A 20,820-nucleotide genomic window follows, 5' to 3' on the forward strand; every position below is an offset into this window, starting at 1 on the left:
ACATGGGAAATCACCAATCTACCAAAAGGGAAGAAATCAATTGGATGCAAGTGGATATTCTCCATCAAATACAATGTCGATGGTAGTATAAACCGATACAAAGCTCGATTGGTGGCAAAAGGGTTTACCTAATCATATGGAGTGGACTACAAAGAGACTTTTGCACCGGTGGCCAAACTCAACTCGATTCGAGTCATACTCTCTTTAGCTGCAAATTTAGATTGGTCACTCTATCAAATAGACATCAAGAATGCCTTCCTAAATGGTGAATTAGAAGAAGTCTATATGCAAATTCCCGTGGGACTTGAGTCATCCACAACCTCAAGCATGGTGTGCAAGCTCCGAAAATCTCTATATGGCCTTAAGCAATCTCCGAGAGCGTGGTTTGATAGATTGACTCGAGTTGTCAAGGAAGACAGGTTCAACCAATGCCAATCAGATCACACTATGTTTGTCAAACACTCCGTGGAAGGGATGGTAGCCTTGTTCATTGTTTATGTTGATGATATCGTTATCACAGGAAACGATTTTGATCAAATCAAGCATCTGAAGGGACTTTTGGCCAAGGATTTTGAAGTCAAGGACTTGAGTCAGCTCAAATATTTTCTAGGGATGGAAATTGCTCGCACAAAGAATGGTATTTATGTATCACAAAGGAAATATACATTGGACTTACTTCAAGAAACCGGCATGCTTGGATGCAAGGCAGCCAATACTCCCATAGAACCGAAAAAGAGAAGTGAAGAAGAAAGTCCACCAATTGATAAAGATACATATCAAAGCCTAGTTGGGATGCTAATCTACCTAACTCACACTAGGCCCGACATTGACTTTATTGTGAGCTTAGCTAGTCGCTATACATCTAATCCAACTGAGGCCCACATGAAAATGGCTAACAGAATCCTCCAATATCTCAAAGGTACACCAGGTCGAGGGTTCTATTTCCAAAAGAACTCAAATAGAGGCATTGAAGTCTATACTGACTCGGATTGGGCAAGATGCCCCTCTGACAAGAAATCAACTACATGTTGTTACTCCTTTGTGTGGGGAAACATGGTGACTTGGAGAAGTAAGAAGCAACCTATGGATGATAGGTTCCTGGAAATTTAAGAATACTTTATTGAATTAAAAAAAGAATTACAGGAAGTGATCTGCTTTCTCTTTCTTTCCAGAGCATAGGCTCTGCACAATTTCTCAAAGAAAAACTTTTCCTCCCCTCAGACTTCCCCTAATCCCTTGTTTATATCCCTCCTAGCTAACTTTCTAGATAATCTATCTCTTCCTAGGTAATACTTACTTTAATTTAAATAGATAAAACAGAAGATAATTATCAATTTCCTAAATAGATAACAAACAGAAAATAAACTGTTAAATCTTATTCCTCCTAGTGTAGACTCTCCAAACCTTGGGCCTGCTCTCTTGCCTTACTAATTGGGCTCTATCATTGCCTTCTCCTATGAAATCTGCCTTGTCCTCAGGGCTGAAGGAAGGAAATTGACTGCGTATGACAAACTCGTCTTCCCATGTAGCATCCTCCATAGGCTTGTTCTTCCATTTAACAAGTAGTTGTTGAGTTGTCTCACCCTGTTTGGATGACTTTCTTGTAGCAATGATGCTCTCTGGTTCTATAGACTCCGGTATCTCCAATTCTAGCCCTTGTGGAAGGTTTTGGCTCTACAGCATAATTGTCAATTGCCTTCTTTAATTGAGATACGTGAAAAACAGGATGTACCCTAGCGGAAGGAGGCAACTTTAGCTTATATGCAACTGGCCCACAACATTATAGAACTTGGAAAGGGCCATAGAAGCGGGCAGCAAGCTTCTGATTTACTCTCTTGACTACTGATTGCTGACAATGGGGCCTTAATTTCAAAAATACCCACTCATCTATTTCGAAGGACAAATCTCTTCGCTTTTGGTCAGCATATTTCTTCATTTGTTGTTGTGCACGATGCAAGTGATATTTTAATTGTCTTAGAATCTCATCCCTATCTAGCAACTCCCTTGCTACTGCTTCAACTCTAGTTTCTCCTGGAAGGTAGCGAGTCAGACTAGGAGGGTTTCTACCGTACACCACTTCAAAAGGAGTAGACTTTGTGGGAATATGAAAGGTGGTGTTGTACCACAACTCTGCCCAAGATACCCATTGAGACCAGGCCCTTGGTTGCTCTGAAATAAAACATCTTAAATATGTCTCTAGGCAAGGATTAACAACTTCTGTTTGACCATTGGTCTCAGGGTGATATGTAGAGCTCATTCTAAGGGTTGTACCTTGAAGTCGAAAGAGTTCTCGCCAAAAATGGCTAATAAATAGGGGGTCTCAATCACTAACAATAGAATTAGGGATTCCATGTAGTCTAACAATTTCTCTTGCAAAAATTTCTGCAATTCCATTAGCTGTATAAGGGTGTTTCAGAGGGAGAAAATGAGCGTACTTTGATAATCGATCAACCACGACAAGAATGGCTTCAAATCCTCTGGACTTGGGAAAACCAATGATGAAGTCCATGGAGAGGTCCTCTCATATTTGATTAGGGATGTCTAGTGGCTGCAGAAGACCCCCTGGTGAGAGAGCTGCATATTTCTGTCGTTGACAAACATCACAAGACTGGACATAGTCTTGAACATGCTTCTTCATACCTACCCAATATAGATTTGCTGCCAACCTTCGGTATGTTCGCAGAAACCCCGAATGTCCTCCATGTGGTGTGGCATGGAATTCAGCTAGGAGCTGGGGAATCTTAGGAGATTCTGCTGATATCACCAATCTACCTTTGTAGAGGAGGATTCCCTCTATATACTCAAAACCTGGTCTGGAATTTGAATCCGCTTGCAAGCCAGTAATTACACCTTGGAGGTGGGAGTCCCCTTGTATTTCTTGAGTCAGATTCTAACCATCTAACCACACCAGGAATGAAATTAGGGCGTTGAACTCACAATCATAAGGAATTCTAGATAAGGCATCAGCTGCCTTATTTTCTGGTCCAGGCTTGTAAATAATGTCAAAAGAGTATCCCAATAATTTAGCTATCCAATTTTGCTGGTCAGCAGTCGTTATACATTGATGAAGAAGGTGTTTGAGACTCTTTTGGTCAGTATAGACTAAGAAATGTCGTCCCAAAAGATAGGGTCTCCAATGTTGAACGGCAAGTGCTAGGGCCATTATTTCTTTGTCGTATGCAGCTTTAGATAGGGCTTTTTCGGATAATGCCTTGCTAAAACAGGCAATAGGGCGCTTATGTTGCATAAGCACAGCCCCAATCCCTCTCCCAGATGCATCACATTCAATTTCAAAAAGTTGAGTAAAATCTGGGAGAACCAATACTGGTGCCAAGGTCATTACCTTTTTTAGAGTTTCAAAGGCTACTTGAGCTCCTTGACTCCAATGGAAGTTGTCCTTTTTGGTCAGCTCGGACAACGGTTTTGCTATCTTACCGTAATCTTTGATGAACTTTCGATAATACCCGGTGAGACCCAAAAAACCTCTCGCTCCCTTCACATTCTTTGGAGTTGGCCAATGTAGCACATTGACAATTTTTTTGGGATCCATGGACACCCCTTCCCCTGAGATTTGGTGGCCCAAATAATCTATTGATTTCCTACCAAAACTGCACTTCTTTTCATTTACCACCAGCCTATTAATTTTCAGCAACTGTAACACCTTAGCCAAATGCAATAGATGTGTTTCCCAATTTGGGCTGTAGACCAAAATATCATCGAAAAACACAAGAACAAATTTACGTAAACAAGATCTAAACACATCATTCATTGTGGATTGGAATGTGGCAGGAGCATTCATTAAACCAAACGGCATGACCAAGTACTCATAGTGGCCATTATGAGTTCGAAAAGCTGGTTTATGGATATCTTCATTCTTTACTCTAATTTGGTTAAAACCTGATTTGAGGTCAAATTTAGAGAATACCCAAGCTCCATGCAACTCATCAAGGAGTTCCTCTACCACTGGAATAGGGTATTTGTCAGGAATTGTAACATTATTTAGAGCCCTGTAATCTACACACATCCTCCATGAATTATCCTTTTTCTTTACCAAGATGACTGGGCTAGAGAAAGAACTATTACAAGCCCGAATTAACCCTTTCTGCAGTAACTCTAAAACCTATCGTTCAATTTCATCCTTGTGGTGATGAGAGTACTTGTAGGGTCTGACGCTTATAGGTCTCTTTCCCGCTTGAAGAACAATTGCATGATCATTGTCTCTATGTGGTGGTAAGCCTTGAGCTTCGGTGAATACAATTGGAAATTGAGCTAATAATTGTTGGATCTTCTCATGTTGTTCTTGCGATAAATCTCCATATTGGACTACTTCTTGATCTTAAACCTGTATATTCCAAAATAACTTGTCAAAGGACAGCCTTTTGCTGGCAATTAAGTTATGCAAGGAAGAAGTGGCTGTTGCCACCTTCGGTTTAATGCCACACAAGGTGATAAGTTCATTCTTGTTGTAGAAAGTCATTGTCATTTGCCCCGAATCTGTTTGCACCAACCCTAATGTTTCCAGCCATTTAATCCCCAAGATTAAATCCAAGCCGCTTAAGCCAAAAACATAGGCAGTCACAGAGGCTTCCATTGGGCCTAAATCAACCTTCAAGTTGCAAGTTCCCTTTGTCAGTACACGGTGACCATCACCTAGTCGTATGGATACACTTGAAGTGTCTTGCACAGGCAGATTCAAAGCCTTCACAACACGTCTTGGTACAAAATTATGGCTAGCACCGCTGTCCACTAAAATTAAAATTGGTAATCCATTCAATTGTCCCTTTAGTTTCATGACTTTAGGACTAGAAACTGCTTCTTTAGTGGAATGGAATAAGCACATAGCAGTGCATTTGACTTCCTCAAGAGTCTCATCATTGTCACCTTTAGCAGATACGATCTCACCCTCTTCGTTGAAAACCTCGTCTTCTGCAAGCAAAGTGAGTGACCTGTTTTTCTAGCCATTGATGCATAGGATGGTATTGCTGACCACACCTAAAACACAACCCCTTTTTCTTTCTATCAAACAATTCCTGGGCAGATAAATGGCGGATCCCTCTACTCCTCGTATCTCCCGAACGGCTAGTAACAAACCCAGGTCCATGTGACTTGGCTTCATGCTTCCAATTCTGGGAGTTATTTTGTTGATAAAGGGAACTTTTTTGATTTGAAAGTGCAACACCCGATTTTAGCGAATTTAATCCATGGCTGACCATAGATTTTCGATTTGAAATATTGCCCTTACTATCAGACTCCCCGTATATTTCACATTCCACATCACGAGCTAGAGAGATAGCCCTATTAATTGTTTCTAGTTGGTGAGTACGCACCCAAACGTCTAATTTCGGGTTTTAACCCATGCATAAAATATCCGATGGCTTGTGGTACAGCTAGGCAAGGGACTTGGGAGGACAAAAACTCAAACTCTTCAATAAATTCTGCCACAGAATGCTCCTGTGTAAGTGCAGCCAATTGTTCATAAGGATTTCGGGTATTTGTGTCTCCGAAGCGATCAAGCAATGCCTCCCTTAACCTTTCCCAGGAAAGCCCTGGGTCACCCTTCCATAGCAAAGAAAACCAATGGATGACATGCCCTTCCATTGACAATTGGGCAAGAGGAATTTTTGTTTCTGGTGGGGTACCATGCACACGGAAAGACATTTATGCCCAAACAATCCAACCGCGTGGGTCCATACCATCAAAGGAGGGCAATTCAACCTTCCTTGTTGCGAGCCGATAGTCATCAGAGAAGAATACGGGAGGAGGAGGAATCTTAGGAGGGTCATTAGCCTTGTGGGAGTGATTATCTCCATCCCGTTTTAACCACTGAGTGATCATGGATTGAAACTCAGCATTTTCACGACGTTCAGTCTCATTCGCATGTGCTTCCTTGATGACAGATTGCTAGAGATCAGCAATCGAGGATTGTAATTCCTGAAGTTGGGCGTCCAAGGTTGTGACTTTGGATTCCAATGCATCGACCTTAGAGACCATGTTGAGAGATCCGACAGGTCGAACCAATGATAGGTTCCTGGAAATTTAAGAATACTTTATTGAATTAAAAAAAGAATTACAGGAAGTGATCTGCTTTTTCTTTCTTTCCAGAGCATAGGCTCTGCACAATTTCTCAAAGAATAACTTTTCCTCCCCCTCAGACTTCCCCTAATCCCTTTTTTATATCCCTCCTAGCTAACTTTCTAGATAATCTTATCTCTTCCTAGCTAATACATACTTTAATTTAAAAAGATAAAACAGAAGATAATTATCAATTTCCTAAATAGATAACAAACAGAAAATAAACTGTTAAATCTTATTCCTCCTAGTGTAGACTCTCCAAACCTTGGGCCTGCTATCTTGCCTTACTAATTGGGCTCTATCAGGTGGCAAGTGGTGGTGCAAAAGCTGAATTCAAAGCTATGGCTCAAGGTATCTATGAAGGAATCTGGCTTAAGAGGATGCTGGATGAAATCAGAACTCCTATCCATTACACTATGAGGATATTATGTGACAACAAAGTTGCCATAAACATTGCAAAGAACCCAGTCCACCATGATAGGACAAAGCACGTGAAGATTGACCGACACTTCATTAAAGAAAAAATTGACCACGATATTATAAGTGTTGACCATGTTCCATCATGTAGACAAACAGCAGACATCCTCACAAAGGCTCTTCCAAGGAACACATGAAAACATTAGATCCAATCTGGGTATGATAGACATCTACCACCCAAATTGAGGGGGAGTGTTGGAGATCAGATCATATCAAGCAGAATTTGTTGGAGATCAACACATATTAATCAGAATCATTCAATTCTAATTTGTACAACCCATAATAGGATTTAATGTTAATAAGATCAATTTTATTTACCCTCCTTTAATTATTTAGATACAGCATTTATAGGGAGAATTATTTCCCTGATTTTCAGGGATAGATTAGTGTGCAAGTTTATTCCCTTGTATTCGATTTATACCACCTTTGTATTTTTCCCAAATCAGAAAAATATACATCATATTTTTCTGAACTTAGCAGTAGTTTAGTTTTTAATTCTCTGTTTTGCTGTTCCTGTAATTTCTTTTCTTTATTCTTTATTTTCAGTTGTAAAGCAGTAGCATAGGAATATCCCTTCTGTTAATTTGTTGTAACTGCTTACTCTAGTTAGTTAGACCTATAGCTTCTATTGAAGCTAAGCTAACAGCTTCTGTTGGAAGAAGCTGTTAGTTCTATAAATATTGGATTCTAATCTAGATACAAAGTGAGAAATATACAGTTATTCATCTTGAATTCTCTCTCTCAAACTTTAATAAAATTTATTTCGATTGGGCAAAATCAGTAGCAAATAATTGGAATGTTAATTTCTCTCAGCCGGTAGTTTTGTGCAAAAGACCAAGTCACCAGGAACACGAGCAAATTATTTTTGCTCCAATTTATTTTCTCCTAGATTTTACTCTTTTGCTTGTACTAGTGTATTGAATTCTTTGTAGAATTCCATAAAAATTGGTTCATCCAAACTATGTTGTTTTGTCTCATTTAATTAAAAATGGTTCTTCTGACCCCTCTTTTAATTGTTTAGATTCAAACTTGCCAAAAAGATTAAAAAAAAAATCCTTTTTCCTCTTTTGCTCATCTTGTTTTCTTTATTTATAATATGAGGCATCCCATTTATTATAATCGATGCTAATAAGAGATCAAGTATATGACTTGATCATGAAATTGAATTAGATAATAGAATATTATTCTTAAATATCTCTAGTTGATTATTATTGTTAATAAGGACACCCATAATTCACAAAGACTAGCATTGGAGTAGACTAATGATCACATCTCATGTGACATAGATATGAGATATTAAGTTTCATATTCACCAGATGAGTTTATTTTCTGGATATTCATGCATAACATCTATTTTTTAGTTTTTGCAAAAAACAAATCATATGATTGCCATAATGTTAATGAAACTCCACATGAACATATAGAACCTCACCAAAAATATTGCACCACTTCACGAAAATTCATGTTTGGCAAAAGTAGTGGACTTCATGAACATATAGAACCTCACCAGAAAAAATATATCATCACTTCATGAAAATTGAAAAATCAAGTTTTCAATAATAGTGGACTTCATGAAGAAAAAATTCATACGTTATACAATGGCATCACTTTAGTTGCAATAAACACACATGAACAAATAGAACCTCACCAAAAAATTGATTCCAAAGTTACCTTTCTGGACTTTGCTGCGGCTGCACTAGCATATTCAGCAAGTTCTCTAGCTGCGAGCAAATCCTCAGAACAGTTTTGGAAATTTGCCTCAAAAGCTTTCTTAGAAGCTTCGGCAGCTGCTTCCTTGGCTGCTTGTTCCTGTAAAAAAAAGGTGGAGTTTGAGCAAGATTCAATACACACTAATCTCCCAAATAAGCCCAACTATATTAACTAGAAAAACTATATGATATCAACCTGGGTCAAAACACAATACCCTCATGATAGGAAACAGAAAAACCACCAGAGGACTTTATCCAAAAATATAAAGTAAAAAAAATAAATGGAATTAAATTTTCAGTACCTCAAGATACTCACGGTTCAGGTTTTCCCATAAAATCTTCTTGTAGTGCTTTTCCTCCTCACTGTGAAGGTAGCCATCAACCTAGGCAGCATTTAGCATTTTACAAGGAAAATAATCAATGATTTATTTTGCTAATCAAAATTCAACTTATAGATTGATTCATAAGAAAAGAATTAGACCAAGATATTTTGATTTCTTATGTTCATTGTTTTCAAACTCGGAAGCTGACTCGTAGACTCTTCGGAGTTTATATTTATGTTTCCAGGTAGGGAGAACATGCTGACTCACTCACAGACTCAGACCCCTATAAAACTCAGATAAACTCAGCTGGACTCCAGCAAACTTGGATTGAATCACAAGCCTGAGGATGATTTAACAAGTCTGATTGAGTGCTTCAAATTTCCCCCCAAGATTCCATTAACAACTTTGTTCATCTTACGTTTCCTCTCCTTTTAACTTCCCTGACTGCACACCAGATAATCATGCTCAAAACGGAGCATGATACTACTGCATCTCATTTGCACCACAACCTATTCCTTCAATAACCCATTGCTACAGCTAGCTGACAATCTTGACAGAAACAACCTAGCAATATTCCATCAAGGCTGTGTGCTCCCACTGATCAGGGAGCCTCTGGTGACAAGCTTGGTTGCTCTGACAATATTCAATCAGTGTTGTGTGATTTAAAATCTGTAATGATCCAACAACTAGACTGGTTTCTCTGAACTTCGGATCTGTGCAAGTGCAGCCTTAGGTAAACTCTTACGAGTTTACAAGTCAAGTCTAAGGATGCTTCACAAATTTACATAAACTCTCAAGTTTGACAACCTTGTTTATAGTTGTTTTCTGCAATCATAATCATAATACATACCAATTTGGATTGATGAATGGTAGACTATTCTAAACCGTACATCTTATGATTTATTATGACCACATCTAAGTATTCAACAACTTTGATTGATTGATATGGTTTTATTTTCTATTACAAAAACTTGAGGAAACAATATCCAGTCCAATAGCTGCTTTAGGCATAATAAGCAATCCAGTGACAAGATACATTGAAATTCAGCATTGACTGAAAATTATCAAGGGCACGACTAAATAGGAAAATTAAAATTTCCCAGGGATTTATATCAAGCTACAAGAATAACAGAATCTCAATCTTAATTCAACATATAAAAGCATTTAAAACACAAAAAATAAAAATTCAGATTTAGGAATGATGAGCAAAAATGCGATTATTATTCAAGAAATGGGATTATTATTGCTAAATGCCAGCATTAAAAGCAGGGAGAAGATTTTATTATTGATTCATTTTCTCTTAACTCTTTAAAATAGGAATAAGTCATAAAAGTTGTATACCACACAAGCTTTTCTTTTAATATTTAAAAAAATAATTGTTAATTAAGAGAACAAATTAAAAAGGGAGGATACGGAAAAAAGAGCAAAACACAAATAGGTATGTTTAGTCTAACATCAACTAGAAATATGACCAATGTAGTTCTTATAAGACTTGGACAACCCTCGCCTAACAATATAAATTCTTATAGGGTTGAGCCTTTGAGAAAAAGAAAGGAGGTATTCCCACTTATTAGAGCAAAGAATGGAAAGAGGGGTATGAATGTAAAATGATATTTTTGTATGAGTAGCATCAATCTTAATCTTGTCTTCCCATAAGTCAACACTTGGTCATCCCCTTATGTTACGGAAAGTTAGGTTCAAACATTTTATGTCTAACATAGACTGAAATTTACAAACAAAATTAATATATTTCTCTGATATTCACTATTTTTGCATTCTAATATTGGCACAGGAAGGGGTGAAGAAGATTATAATCCAATATTATATCTTTTCTTTTTTAGAATTAGAATAAATTAAGTTAGAAAACACAAAGAATAAAGATGAATTTAGCTTGTTAATCCAGGCTTCAATAGAAGTGATAAGAATTAAATCCCTTAAAAACAAGGATCAAAGGAATTGTCCAAAAAATCTTATTATAGTTTTGCAAAAAAAAAAATAAACGAAAAAAAATGAAAAATAGTAAATTGCAGCTATAAAAGCAGAGTAGCAAGTTATGAATTGCATAACACCAACACATATAAGAAATAGCATGGTATTAATCACCTCATGATCATCAATATCAGAAAGACTTTCTGATTCATTTTGAGTTTCTGTGTTCAGATCATCTTCTTTATGTGACTCATCATGCTCACCATCTTTAGTGGCCACATTTTCATTAATCACTGGAAACATTTTAAGCAAATTAGGATTGCAAAACTATGAGCAGAGAAATTATAGTAGCCAAGAAAGATAAAGACAAATGAAAGCACCTACCAATACTTTCTGGCACTGAGGAATGTAATTCTTCTATTTGGCTCCTGCATTCATTGTTTGACTCTTCCACCAACTAACCAAAAGAACATTAAAAAAAATACGTGATATTTTATGCCAAGTTAGCTCATAGCACTTTGAAGATTGCATATGGGCATCATGTCTGAAAAGAGAAAATTCAGTTGACTAGATTAACATTAGATGCTCCTATATGGCTTATGACACGGTCATGTTCAAGACAATTCATATCATTATCAGGAATTTTGTAGTGGATGCGTTGATAAGAGTAATATTTTAATATTAATGACAAATAGGTGCTAAACTGCACAAGATTTTTGGCCTCGTAGCTCATGATATCTTATGCAGCTGATTCTCACTTTATCAACATTCAGTTAGAACTGGAAGATCTATGGATTTTTCTTGGTGAGGCATGACCATATGTGTTCTGGTTTGAAGTATGGCATCAGTGAGCACCTAAGTTTGTGGCATTTACAGAAAGGAAATGCATACTAGCATAAGACCTAGTCAAGGTGTACTTACATTGTGTGATTGATTAGAATTTTCCTTGGAATGTGATTTTATCATTCTCTCCTTCTCCGCACGTTGGAATGCAGGAGGATCCAAACCACCACCAAGTCCACCAGATAGTTTATCAAACTAGAACAATTAGTTGAACAATATATGACAACAATCAATAGTGCTTAATAAAAGACAAAAATCTGCTGACAAAAATCTGCATCAGGAAGAAATGACTCACCTCCTTGTAACATGTTTCACATAATCCAAGTGCAAAATAGGACTCAGAACTACCCTTGTGTTCACATAGTAGTTCTTTTGAAGTACATTTGTTCAGTTCCCCACTTGGTATTTGAACTGGATTGTTTTCATGCTCCTTTGCCATTGTATTCAACTCCTCAATCTGTAAACATAATAGATGGGTGAAATCTTTATTTACACTGAAAAAAATAATTTCTTTTTAAAAAAAAGTGGGTAGTTATTATTTTTAAAAAAGTAGTTATTTTTTGTATATACATTTTATTTTCCTATTAAAACAAGGTGGGGAATTAGATCATAAAGTAAAGACAGTAGATCAAGAAGCTTTAGGGTGAAGTTGAAGTCTGACATAGAGATGAACAAGTTGTGTGTTATACACCTAATACATAGATAATACGCACTCAGTAAACTTAAAAGTTCACAACTCATCTTGTAGCTTTGTTAATCCAAAAAACAAGCCTCAACCAGAAGACGGGATGGATACAAATAACCACATAAAAAGCTCCATCATAGAGGAAGAGAAAAAATCATTAAGAAAACCTTAAGCACTTGTAAGTAACTAGTGCACAATAAAAATAATATTTCTAGTGTCAGTGGTTGGTCTTTACTCAAGAGATTCATTCAGACCTTAATTTTACAATAATCATACAGATTTACAGCATTAAATAGATATGTCTAACTGATTCTAATTTGTGCAGCTAGGAGAATAGTCTTTAAATTATTTTAGGACCTCTTGTATGTTCTTTCCTTATTTTATTTTGCAGCCAATTAAGAGGAAAATATCTCTCCTGGTTATTAGGCATATTAGTGCACATCTATTAACCCAATCCCTATTTATATCTATTGCATGAAATCAATCATTCATAGTGGAATAAGAGTTTTTACACCAAAAATGATGTTCTCAGTACAAAAGGCTACTAATCATTTTAAAGATGGAATCTAGTACCATAGAAAAATTAGCAGAAGTCTAAAATCATGAAAATTTAAAAAACTTAAGGTTTATGAGAAGAAAAAATTAAAATAATCGCCTCATCATTTACAAGGTACAGACTTCAGTTGCCTATATTCCGGATATTCATTAAGAGATAAATCATTTTTTGTATCTTGAGTATTTATGGTAATGTATGTATATGATAGAACCAATTAGGAGCAATCTTTGGAACTAATTTACAAACAAATAGATATACGACACCTTTTTCGAAAACACAAATTTTATTCCCTAAAACTGCAGCAGAAAAAAACTAAGCACCATTTTCAAGAGCTTAGTGACCATTTCACATATGAATTTGGAACATTTCAAAGAAAGACAAGCTATGGTAATGATTACTCATTACTCAAAGAACCACATGACTTCACATCACTGTAAAACATGACTTCAAATTTGGAATGCAATTCATTATCAATGTTTTTCTCCTGTAGAGGGTGAAACAATATTTGATATAGAGGCAACAAGTTTTTTATTAGTAGCAGAAAAGGCAAGGTGGATATCATATTGATTCCCTATTATTTTTATGCCACTAAAGTAAGTACTAGGATTAGGATATAAGGTGCTATTGAGCAACATAGAGCACAAAGCATGATTAATGGAGCTGATTTCAAACTCTAATTATTTGCACCATATTGTCAATAAACAAGTAGTTTACAATACAAAGGCATAACAGGGAATATGAGACATACTGTCAAACTAGCAGACTCTGTATTCTCAAACTCTACCAACCGCTTAGTCAATGTTGCTTCACAAACATGGACGATTCTTAGCTGCATTGTAGATTAGCAAACAAAAAAATTATAAAAGAGAAAAGAGATATAATAAGGTAATAACTAGATGATTGAGTGACATCCTTAAAATTTCAAATCAGCAGAGTGAAAAAAAAAATCCATAAGCAAATTTATAAATAGTTTGTGCAGAAGATCAAAACATTTGTTGCTCTGCTAAAATATTCAAACTCTTCAGAAACATAATGCTTAAATGAAAACAAAATGAAATATTGGAACTCAGAAGACAGGAATTTTATATTCAATAAGCAATTATGACACTGCACTGTAGCAGATATGGTAAATAGACGCAAGCCACTCCATGAAATAAAAATCTCATTAATCACTTCATGGAAGGAAAAATTCTGTTAGGATCAGTTGAGTTATGACAGTTCAGAACTACAGTTAGTAAATTTGTTAGATAGTTGACGAGCTTCTGGGACAAGCGACATGAATGCTATTAAATACAATGTAATCATTCAGTTCTGAATGCAGCAAAATTATAATTTCGGAATTTCATTTTCTCTGCAATTTTTCTGTTTCTTCTGTTAATACTCGGTCTAAAAGAATTCAACAAACACAAAGATAATTGATACGTGACCCACTGTAGCAAAAGGTTTTAACATGCATAAATGGATATAGATGAAGCATTATTTTTATGGAAAACTGAGAGGACCAGAAAGTAGTAAGATTAGTTGTTGAAGTTGTAAAGGCAGGGAATTAGCTTAAATGGGAGGAGAGGGTAGAGGAGCCGCATTCTGTTTGTTGCGTTATCATTTGAGAACTGAGCATTAGTCGTATTGTACATTTGGGAAACCTTTTGTGAAGAAAAAAACTCTTCAAAGGAGAATTCTCTCCTTAGGTTCTTTGTTTTCAATTCAATAAAACACTACCAAAATACACTTCCTCCTTTCCTATCACTGTTTCTCATCTCTCTAAAATCTCCGAACCATTTCAGGGTTTCTAACAAAACAATTGCAAAGCATGTCCCCGTCATTGTCAAGGTATAAAAAAAGAGTCAGAAATAGAAGGTACAACTAAGGTGATTGAACAACATATATAAATACCACAAGTAATTTGAAAAGCTCAAAAATGCAGCAAAGTTGCCTGCCTCTACAATTCAAAAAAATGCAACATCATTTAAATCAATGTTTTAATAATTGGACCAGGCACTGAACTGATGAAGTCACGGGTTCATGATTTACATGTCCAACCATGGGCAAACTGGTATATATATTTACAATCAAGTGATATAACAATATCTTAAATTTTAACAATTGACATATTAATACGTTTAAATTTAAAAAATGTATATTAACATTAATTAAATATTTAGTATTTTAAAAATAAAAAATCCCAAGAAATATGAACACAATGGATGATATTAAGATTACCAGTAGCAGGAGTAGCAGTAAAAATGCTCTCCCCTACTCAAAGGACCTACTTTGGCCAATTTCTGTCTAGTTTACTGGTTTGTTACCAGTTTTCCAGCACAATGGTTAAATAGCATTTGACCTGACCAGTAACTGATATGGTTCACAGTCAACCTGGTCTGGTGTGGTCTGGTCTGGTTTTTTCTAACAATGCATGATATAGACATGAGCATAAGCCCAAAATGAAACCATAAATACAATCCTATTCCATAGTAAACTTAAGTGGAAAAACGAAATTCCATCAAATACACTTGAGAACTGCAAAACCTACATCTTTACCAAAAAAATAAAATAAAATAAATAATAATAATAATAATAATAATAATAATAATCAAGGGGGAAATATCATTAGGTGGGTGAAAGACAGAAATACACAGACTGATAAAAGGCTAAGGAATCTTCTTCAGAGGAAATGAGGGGAAAAATAAAGAACAAACAAGCAAGCCTCTGCAAAAAACCACAACAAAGGAGAAAGGACCCTTGCAGTGACTTGCAAATCCTTTCCCATTAAACCCCTTTAGAAACATATAATCATAAGGCAGAAAATGAAATCCTAACTTACAATATCTGACTTAGTGCACTTGAAACCATGTGCAAGCGCAGCCATGTATATTGCTGCACCACATAACCCACTAGGTTTCCTCCCTGTCTGTTTTTCAAACATTAGCAATCCCATCACAATAATAAGAAGAATAATTCTATTCAGAAAAAGAGAAATAAAGAGCAAGTCAGAGAGAGAGACACGAAAAATGCCAGATCAACATCGCATTACCTGCATCCAGTCACGTTTCATGCTGGCAATAATACTAAGTGCAGTTTCAGAGACAAACACATTCCTTTGCTTTAACAAATCTACATGCAAATTACTCAAATTATGTTTCCTCACTCAGATAATAATTGGGACACAATTTGATAAAAGAAAAGAATATACATTAAACCAAGATACCATCCTAAAAATATATACAAGTTCATATACACAAGTTTTCACAACACAATAATTAACAAATAGGCTTAAAATACATTTTTAGTCCTCATAAAAGAAGCAAGTTTTAATTTCGGTCCATATCCTGTACCAAAAAAAAAATCATTTCATGTCTCTAAAATTTGGAATCATTGTTTTCAATCCCTACTATTGTATGATCCTTGTTAACTACTTTAAGTGACGATCTCAAGTGACAGCCACTACTGTTTGTGATACCATATCAACTTATGACACTTTTAAAAATCTTTATAGATTCTTGAAACAAATGCTGTTTTTCTACCTAAAATTAAAAATGAATGTTATGAACTAAAAAATAGTAACTTTAGATATTAGAGGATGAAAATTAAACAATATTTATAGAGATCAAAACCAAAAACAACAATTTCAAATTTTGGAGAGGTGAAAAAACAGAAAAATTTTAAAAGAACCAACATCAAAACTTGTTTATTTTACAATGACTAAAAATATACCTAAGCCTTAACAAATATGTCCTTTCTATCTTATACATTTATTCACAGGAACATCATAAGAGTCAGTTTCTATATTTTTTGTTCACACATTACTCCCTTCTTAATCTTATACACCATTAGATAGGTTTAGAATCACGTCATTCAACCAAAAAAATAGATCTATAAAAAAAATTGTACCCAAGGATTCAATAACACTGATTACAAAATAGTCTTCTATAAAATAATTCTAAAAGAATAAAAGAGTTCTCAATAATTATGGAACACTACCAACAATAAAGAAATTTATTCTCTCTCCTTTTATAGCCCATAGCTCATATGTCAAATGAAAATGTGAACTTAAGAGCAGTCACATTTCTTGCTTTGCCAATAAAAGATATCTATCTTATTTCCAAATAATGGAAAAGTACTGTATTAGTCTGCTGCAGATAACCTATATCCCACAATGCAACGCTAGTAACCATACATTACATGTCATTGACCCAGTGAAATAAATTGAGCTTAAAAAAATTACTTACTATTTGTATACTTATAAATGAAAAGACTAGGATCAATAGGTTTTTGAACTATTGGGTGCTCTTCAAGACTTAGTAGTTTACAAAGCTGCAAAAAAACTGCACCTAACACATAACTGCATAACAGTTATTGTTAGGAACAAACAACATTCAGAAACAGAAAAATTGAAATAAATCAAGATACAAATACACCAAAGGGGAAAATATATAAGCAGTATCAAACATCCAGTAACTAAAGAAATGCTTACTCACACATTTGTCCTTAAATTATTTGAAAAATCTATAAGAAGGAATGGCTTATTATTTTCCCTGCAAGAAGAAATATAATTTCAGTGTAAAAAAGAAATGTTGCAAAGAATTCAGATACATTAACATCAAAGTCATAAAAATTATGACAAAGGGGAAAAAATACATTCCATTAGACTCATGTTGCATTTGAACCATAGGCACAATGCACTACTGACCATTATTTACTCTCACTAGCTTATCACTTCAATTCAACTATCATTGGCAAAGTCCTAGCTGCAACCACTATATCATTGGAAACACTGAAAAACACAAGCCCTAAAATTTTGTTTGGAAAATGGGTAAAAATAGGGAGGAAAAAAACAAGATATGTAATTGGAATGAATAGAAATAAAGAAGGAATCAGAATTTTCTTTTCGCTTATTTGGATAAGTTGAAAATAAAGTAGAATGAAATACATAATTTGTGTATCAAGATCAACATCTTTAACCTCATAAAAATTATTTCTTATTTAATTGAGAAAACAATATTTTTCAACACTTATAAAATCTTATTCTATCTTATGCTTAAAAATATTTTTTATAAAATAATTATTTTTATGAATATTTTGATGATGAACATGTGAGCCAACCACAACACCAACACTGGGATTTTTTTTATATTTTTATTAAAAAAATTATCTCCCCAACTTCATGCCACTTTTACCTCCCATCACCCAAATTCTGAGGAACCTTTGCCAACCACACAAAATAGGGTGGCATCAGTAATGCCCACAATGGATATGATAGTCAGATTATTGTCCTCGAGATAACCATGCTAGAGACATTAATTCCAAAATTACATCATTTGGGTATTTTTCTAGGTGCACGCAAGTAGCAACTAACCATGCAAATTTTCAAAGACTTGGTGAGGTGATTTGGGAAGGATTTTATCATGGGGATTGGGGAATATGAGAGACAAAAGCAAGATGCATAAGCAAAATGAAAGAAGGAACAAAAAGAGGAAACTGTTGTGTAGTGTTCCTTCCATGACAAAGGTTGTTGAACCTACATAGGGGAATGATCTTGTCAAGTGAACCAGTGAGGAGGAGGTTAGGCAGTGGTTGTGCACAGAAGAAGAATGAAATAAAGGATGAAAAATAAAACACAGAACAAAAAAATCAGTAGACAAGATGGTGTTCAAGTATGTCTGCTTTATCCTATGTACAAAAAAGTCATGGTTAAGATATAGAGAATTGTTTGAGTGGATCCAACAATCATTCTTTTCCCTCTCTCCTCATTTCTGTGATCATCCAAACAAGGGTAGTGCTCCAGCTGCACCTTATCTCTATCTACCCTATTTCTTTCCACTATGTTTCATCCAACCTGGAAAGGTGGTATGATGGTTTCACACACCGAAAAAACAAACTGACAAAGACATGACTCTTGCAAGCACATGCCATTTCAGATGGACCTAGATTTTGGCCCTTAGTATATTGGTGGATGGGCTTCCTCTGATGGTGGTTTCACTGGAAAAAATTTCCAACAGCTAGTAGCAATGCAGCAGCAACAAACAGAATTGTCCTGGGCACAACAAAGTTAAGGCTGGCATAAAAGGAACTGCAATTAAGGTGGCAATGATTTGAATGTGGAAGTAGAGCTCCCTGGATCGGGAACTTTAATACCAACATGAAAATAGAGGGAAGATAGAAAAAATTGAATTGTATCTGTGTGTTTTTAATACAATATCTAATTCCCTCTATAGAGGCTATATGGCTAATCCTATTAAGGGAGATAAGGAAACTAACACAAAAGGGGAAATAGGAAAGTATATAATTATACCATAGTAGTCAATCCCGGATAGCGGCGCGGAGCGGCCGACCCCAAAACTGGGATAGCGGTATGACGCGGAGCGGGATAACCGCTATTTAAATATTAATTTATATATATTAAATAATTAATAATATATATATAAAAGCTAAAAAAAACAAAAAAATAACTCTAAATTCATGCATTAAACATTTTTAATAATTAAAAGTTCATAGTACTCAAACAATACATAATATAAAATGTCTCCAAAACAAAGTGTTAAAGCTCTAAGTAAGTAAAAAATTAAACATTATAGTTTAATCTTCTTCCTCATCAAGATTAAAGTCTTCCTCTCCCTCAAATTCATCACTCCCACTAACATTAGAATTATATTCTTCTTCTTCCTCTACATCATCATCCTCGTCTTCTAGTACTTCCATCACTTTTTTTCCTTTATCTTTCTTGGATGTAGATGCAATTGTTGATGTCTTGTTCACTTGTGTTTGTCTCCTAGTGTATTTCAAAGGTTCACCGGCACCACTTGCTTGGGCAACATCTCTCCAAGTCAAAACATCATCATCAAACACCAAGTCATCTTCAAATTCATCCTCATCATTTTCTTCTCCCAACATCCATTCATTGTTATCATCAACTTCATTCAAAGCAATTGGATCAATTGGATCTTGACACTCAAAGCGTTCTTGAAGAGCTTGATTATATTTAATAAAAACCAAGTCTTGAAGCTTTTGGTGCTCAAGCTTACTTCTCTTCTTTGAGTGAATCTATAATAATTTAACAACATGATGTTAGTTAATTTTCCATTTTCAATAGTAAACTCAAATTTAAATCCACTAATTCATTAACTTACATGCTCAAAGGTACTCCAATTACGCTCACAACCAGATGAGCTACACGTCAAGCTTAGTACCTTAATGGCAACAATTTGCAAATGTGGTGTATGTCCTCCATACATCTTCCACCACTCAGCTATAAATGCAAATATTATTATATAAATAAATTATCAAATAACTATAAAATTTGTAAGTGAAGTTGAAGCTTAAGAAAAGTCTCACTTACCAGGAGCCATTTTAACCCTTGCTCTAACTGCTGCAGGAATGCCAAATCTTCCTCCTGCCCTTTTATATATTGCCAATTGATTGTGAACATTGTCTACAATGTCATTATTTTCACAAAGCCTATCAATACATTTGAAAAGGCCATCCACCACTTCATCATCAGCATCCATTCTTGTTGAATTTTTGTAATAAAACTCAGGATTTAGATAATATCCTGCTGCATGCAACGGATGATGGAGTTGACAATCCCATCTTCTATCAACAATTGCAAATATATCCTTATATTTTTCTTCATTATGATTAAAAGAATTTTGAATTGCCTCCTTAGCCCTCTCCATTGCTTCATAAATGTAACCCATTGCCGGTTTTTTTTCATTATCTACCAACCTCAACACACGTACAATAGGCCCCATAGCCTTTAAAGCATAAACAACATCACTCCAAAATGTAGGCATAAGAACAATCTCCGTTGCTTTCTTCCCCTTAGGTTCTTTGGCTCCTTTTGATTGCAACCATTCGTCGGAAGTAAACATCCTTCTAAGATTTGCCTTTAACTTATGCAATCGTTGCAAAGTAAGGAAGGTGGTAGCAAATCTTGTAACTCCATGCCTCACCAATTCAACCTTATTTGTATACTTCCTCATGGTGTTTAGGGTCAAGGTATGATTATAAATGTAACCCACGAGCTTGATGCCTCTTTGTATTACCCTTTTGACTTTAGGGATCTTTCCAATATCTTCTAGCATCAAATCAAGACAATGAGCAGCACATGGAGTCCAAAATAAATGTGGTCTCACAGTTTGTAAAATTTTGCCTAAAAACACAATAACAAAATAATTAAAATTAGAATTTATATCTTATAATCGTATGAGTATAAAATTAGAATATAATTGA

At 35.3% G+C, this 20,820-nt stretch overlaps 1 protein-coding gene across 7 annotated transcripts in view; it reads right to left on the reverse strand.

The window, feature by feature from the left end:
- LOC109793056 (transcription factor IIIB 60 kDa subunit) overlaps nucleotides 1-20,820 on the reverse strand; it is a 34,380-nt gene that overhangs the window by 7,836 nt on the left and 5,724 nt on the right. For 6 of the 7 annotated variants that reach the window (XM_083061196.1, XM_083061191.1, XM_083061214.1 and 3 more), the window contains 3 exons: nucleotides 19,928-20,740; nucleotides 19,719-19,837; nucleotides 19,038-19,632 (listed from right to left, as the gene is read on the reverse strand). In XM_083061196.1, the coding sequence (XP_082917322.1) occupies nucleotides 19,168-19,632; nucleotides 19,719-19,837; nucleotides 19,928-20,740 (1,397 nt within the window). In that variant the 3' untranslated portion in view covers nucleotides 19,038-19,167. Of the gene's footprint in view, nucleotides 1-8,220; nucleotides 8,359-8,560; nucleotides 8,642-10,684; nucleotides 10,804-10,894; nucleotides 10,968-11,431; nucleotides 11,549-11,648; nucleotides 11,811-13,342; nucleotides 13,424-15,415; nucleotides 15,503-15,625; nucleotides 15,706-16,820; nucleotides 16,934-17,069; nucleotides 17,127-19,037; nucleotides 19,633-19,718; nucleotides 19,838-19,927; nucleotides 20,741-20,820 lie in introns of those variants that run through there. The other variant, XM_083061224.1, reaches the window with a different exon arrangement.

Source organism: Cajanus cajan, chromosome 1 (assembly GCF_000230855.2).
Source record: "Cajanus cajan strain Asha chromosome 1, NIPB_CcT2T_4, whole genome shotgun sequence".
NCBI lineage: Eukaryota > Viridiplantae > Streptophyta > Magnoliopsida > Fabales > Fabaceae > Cajanus > Cajanus cajan.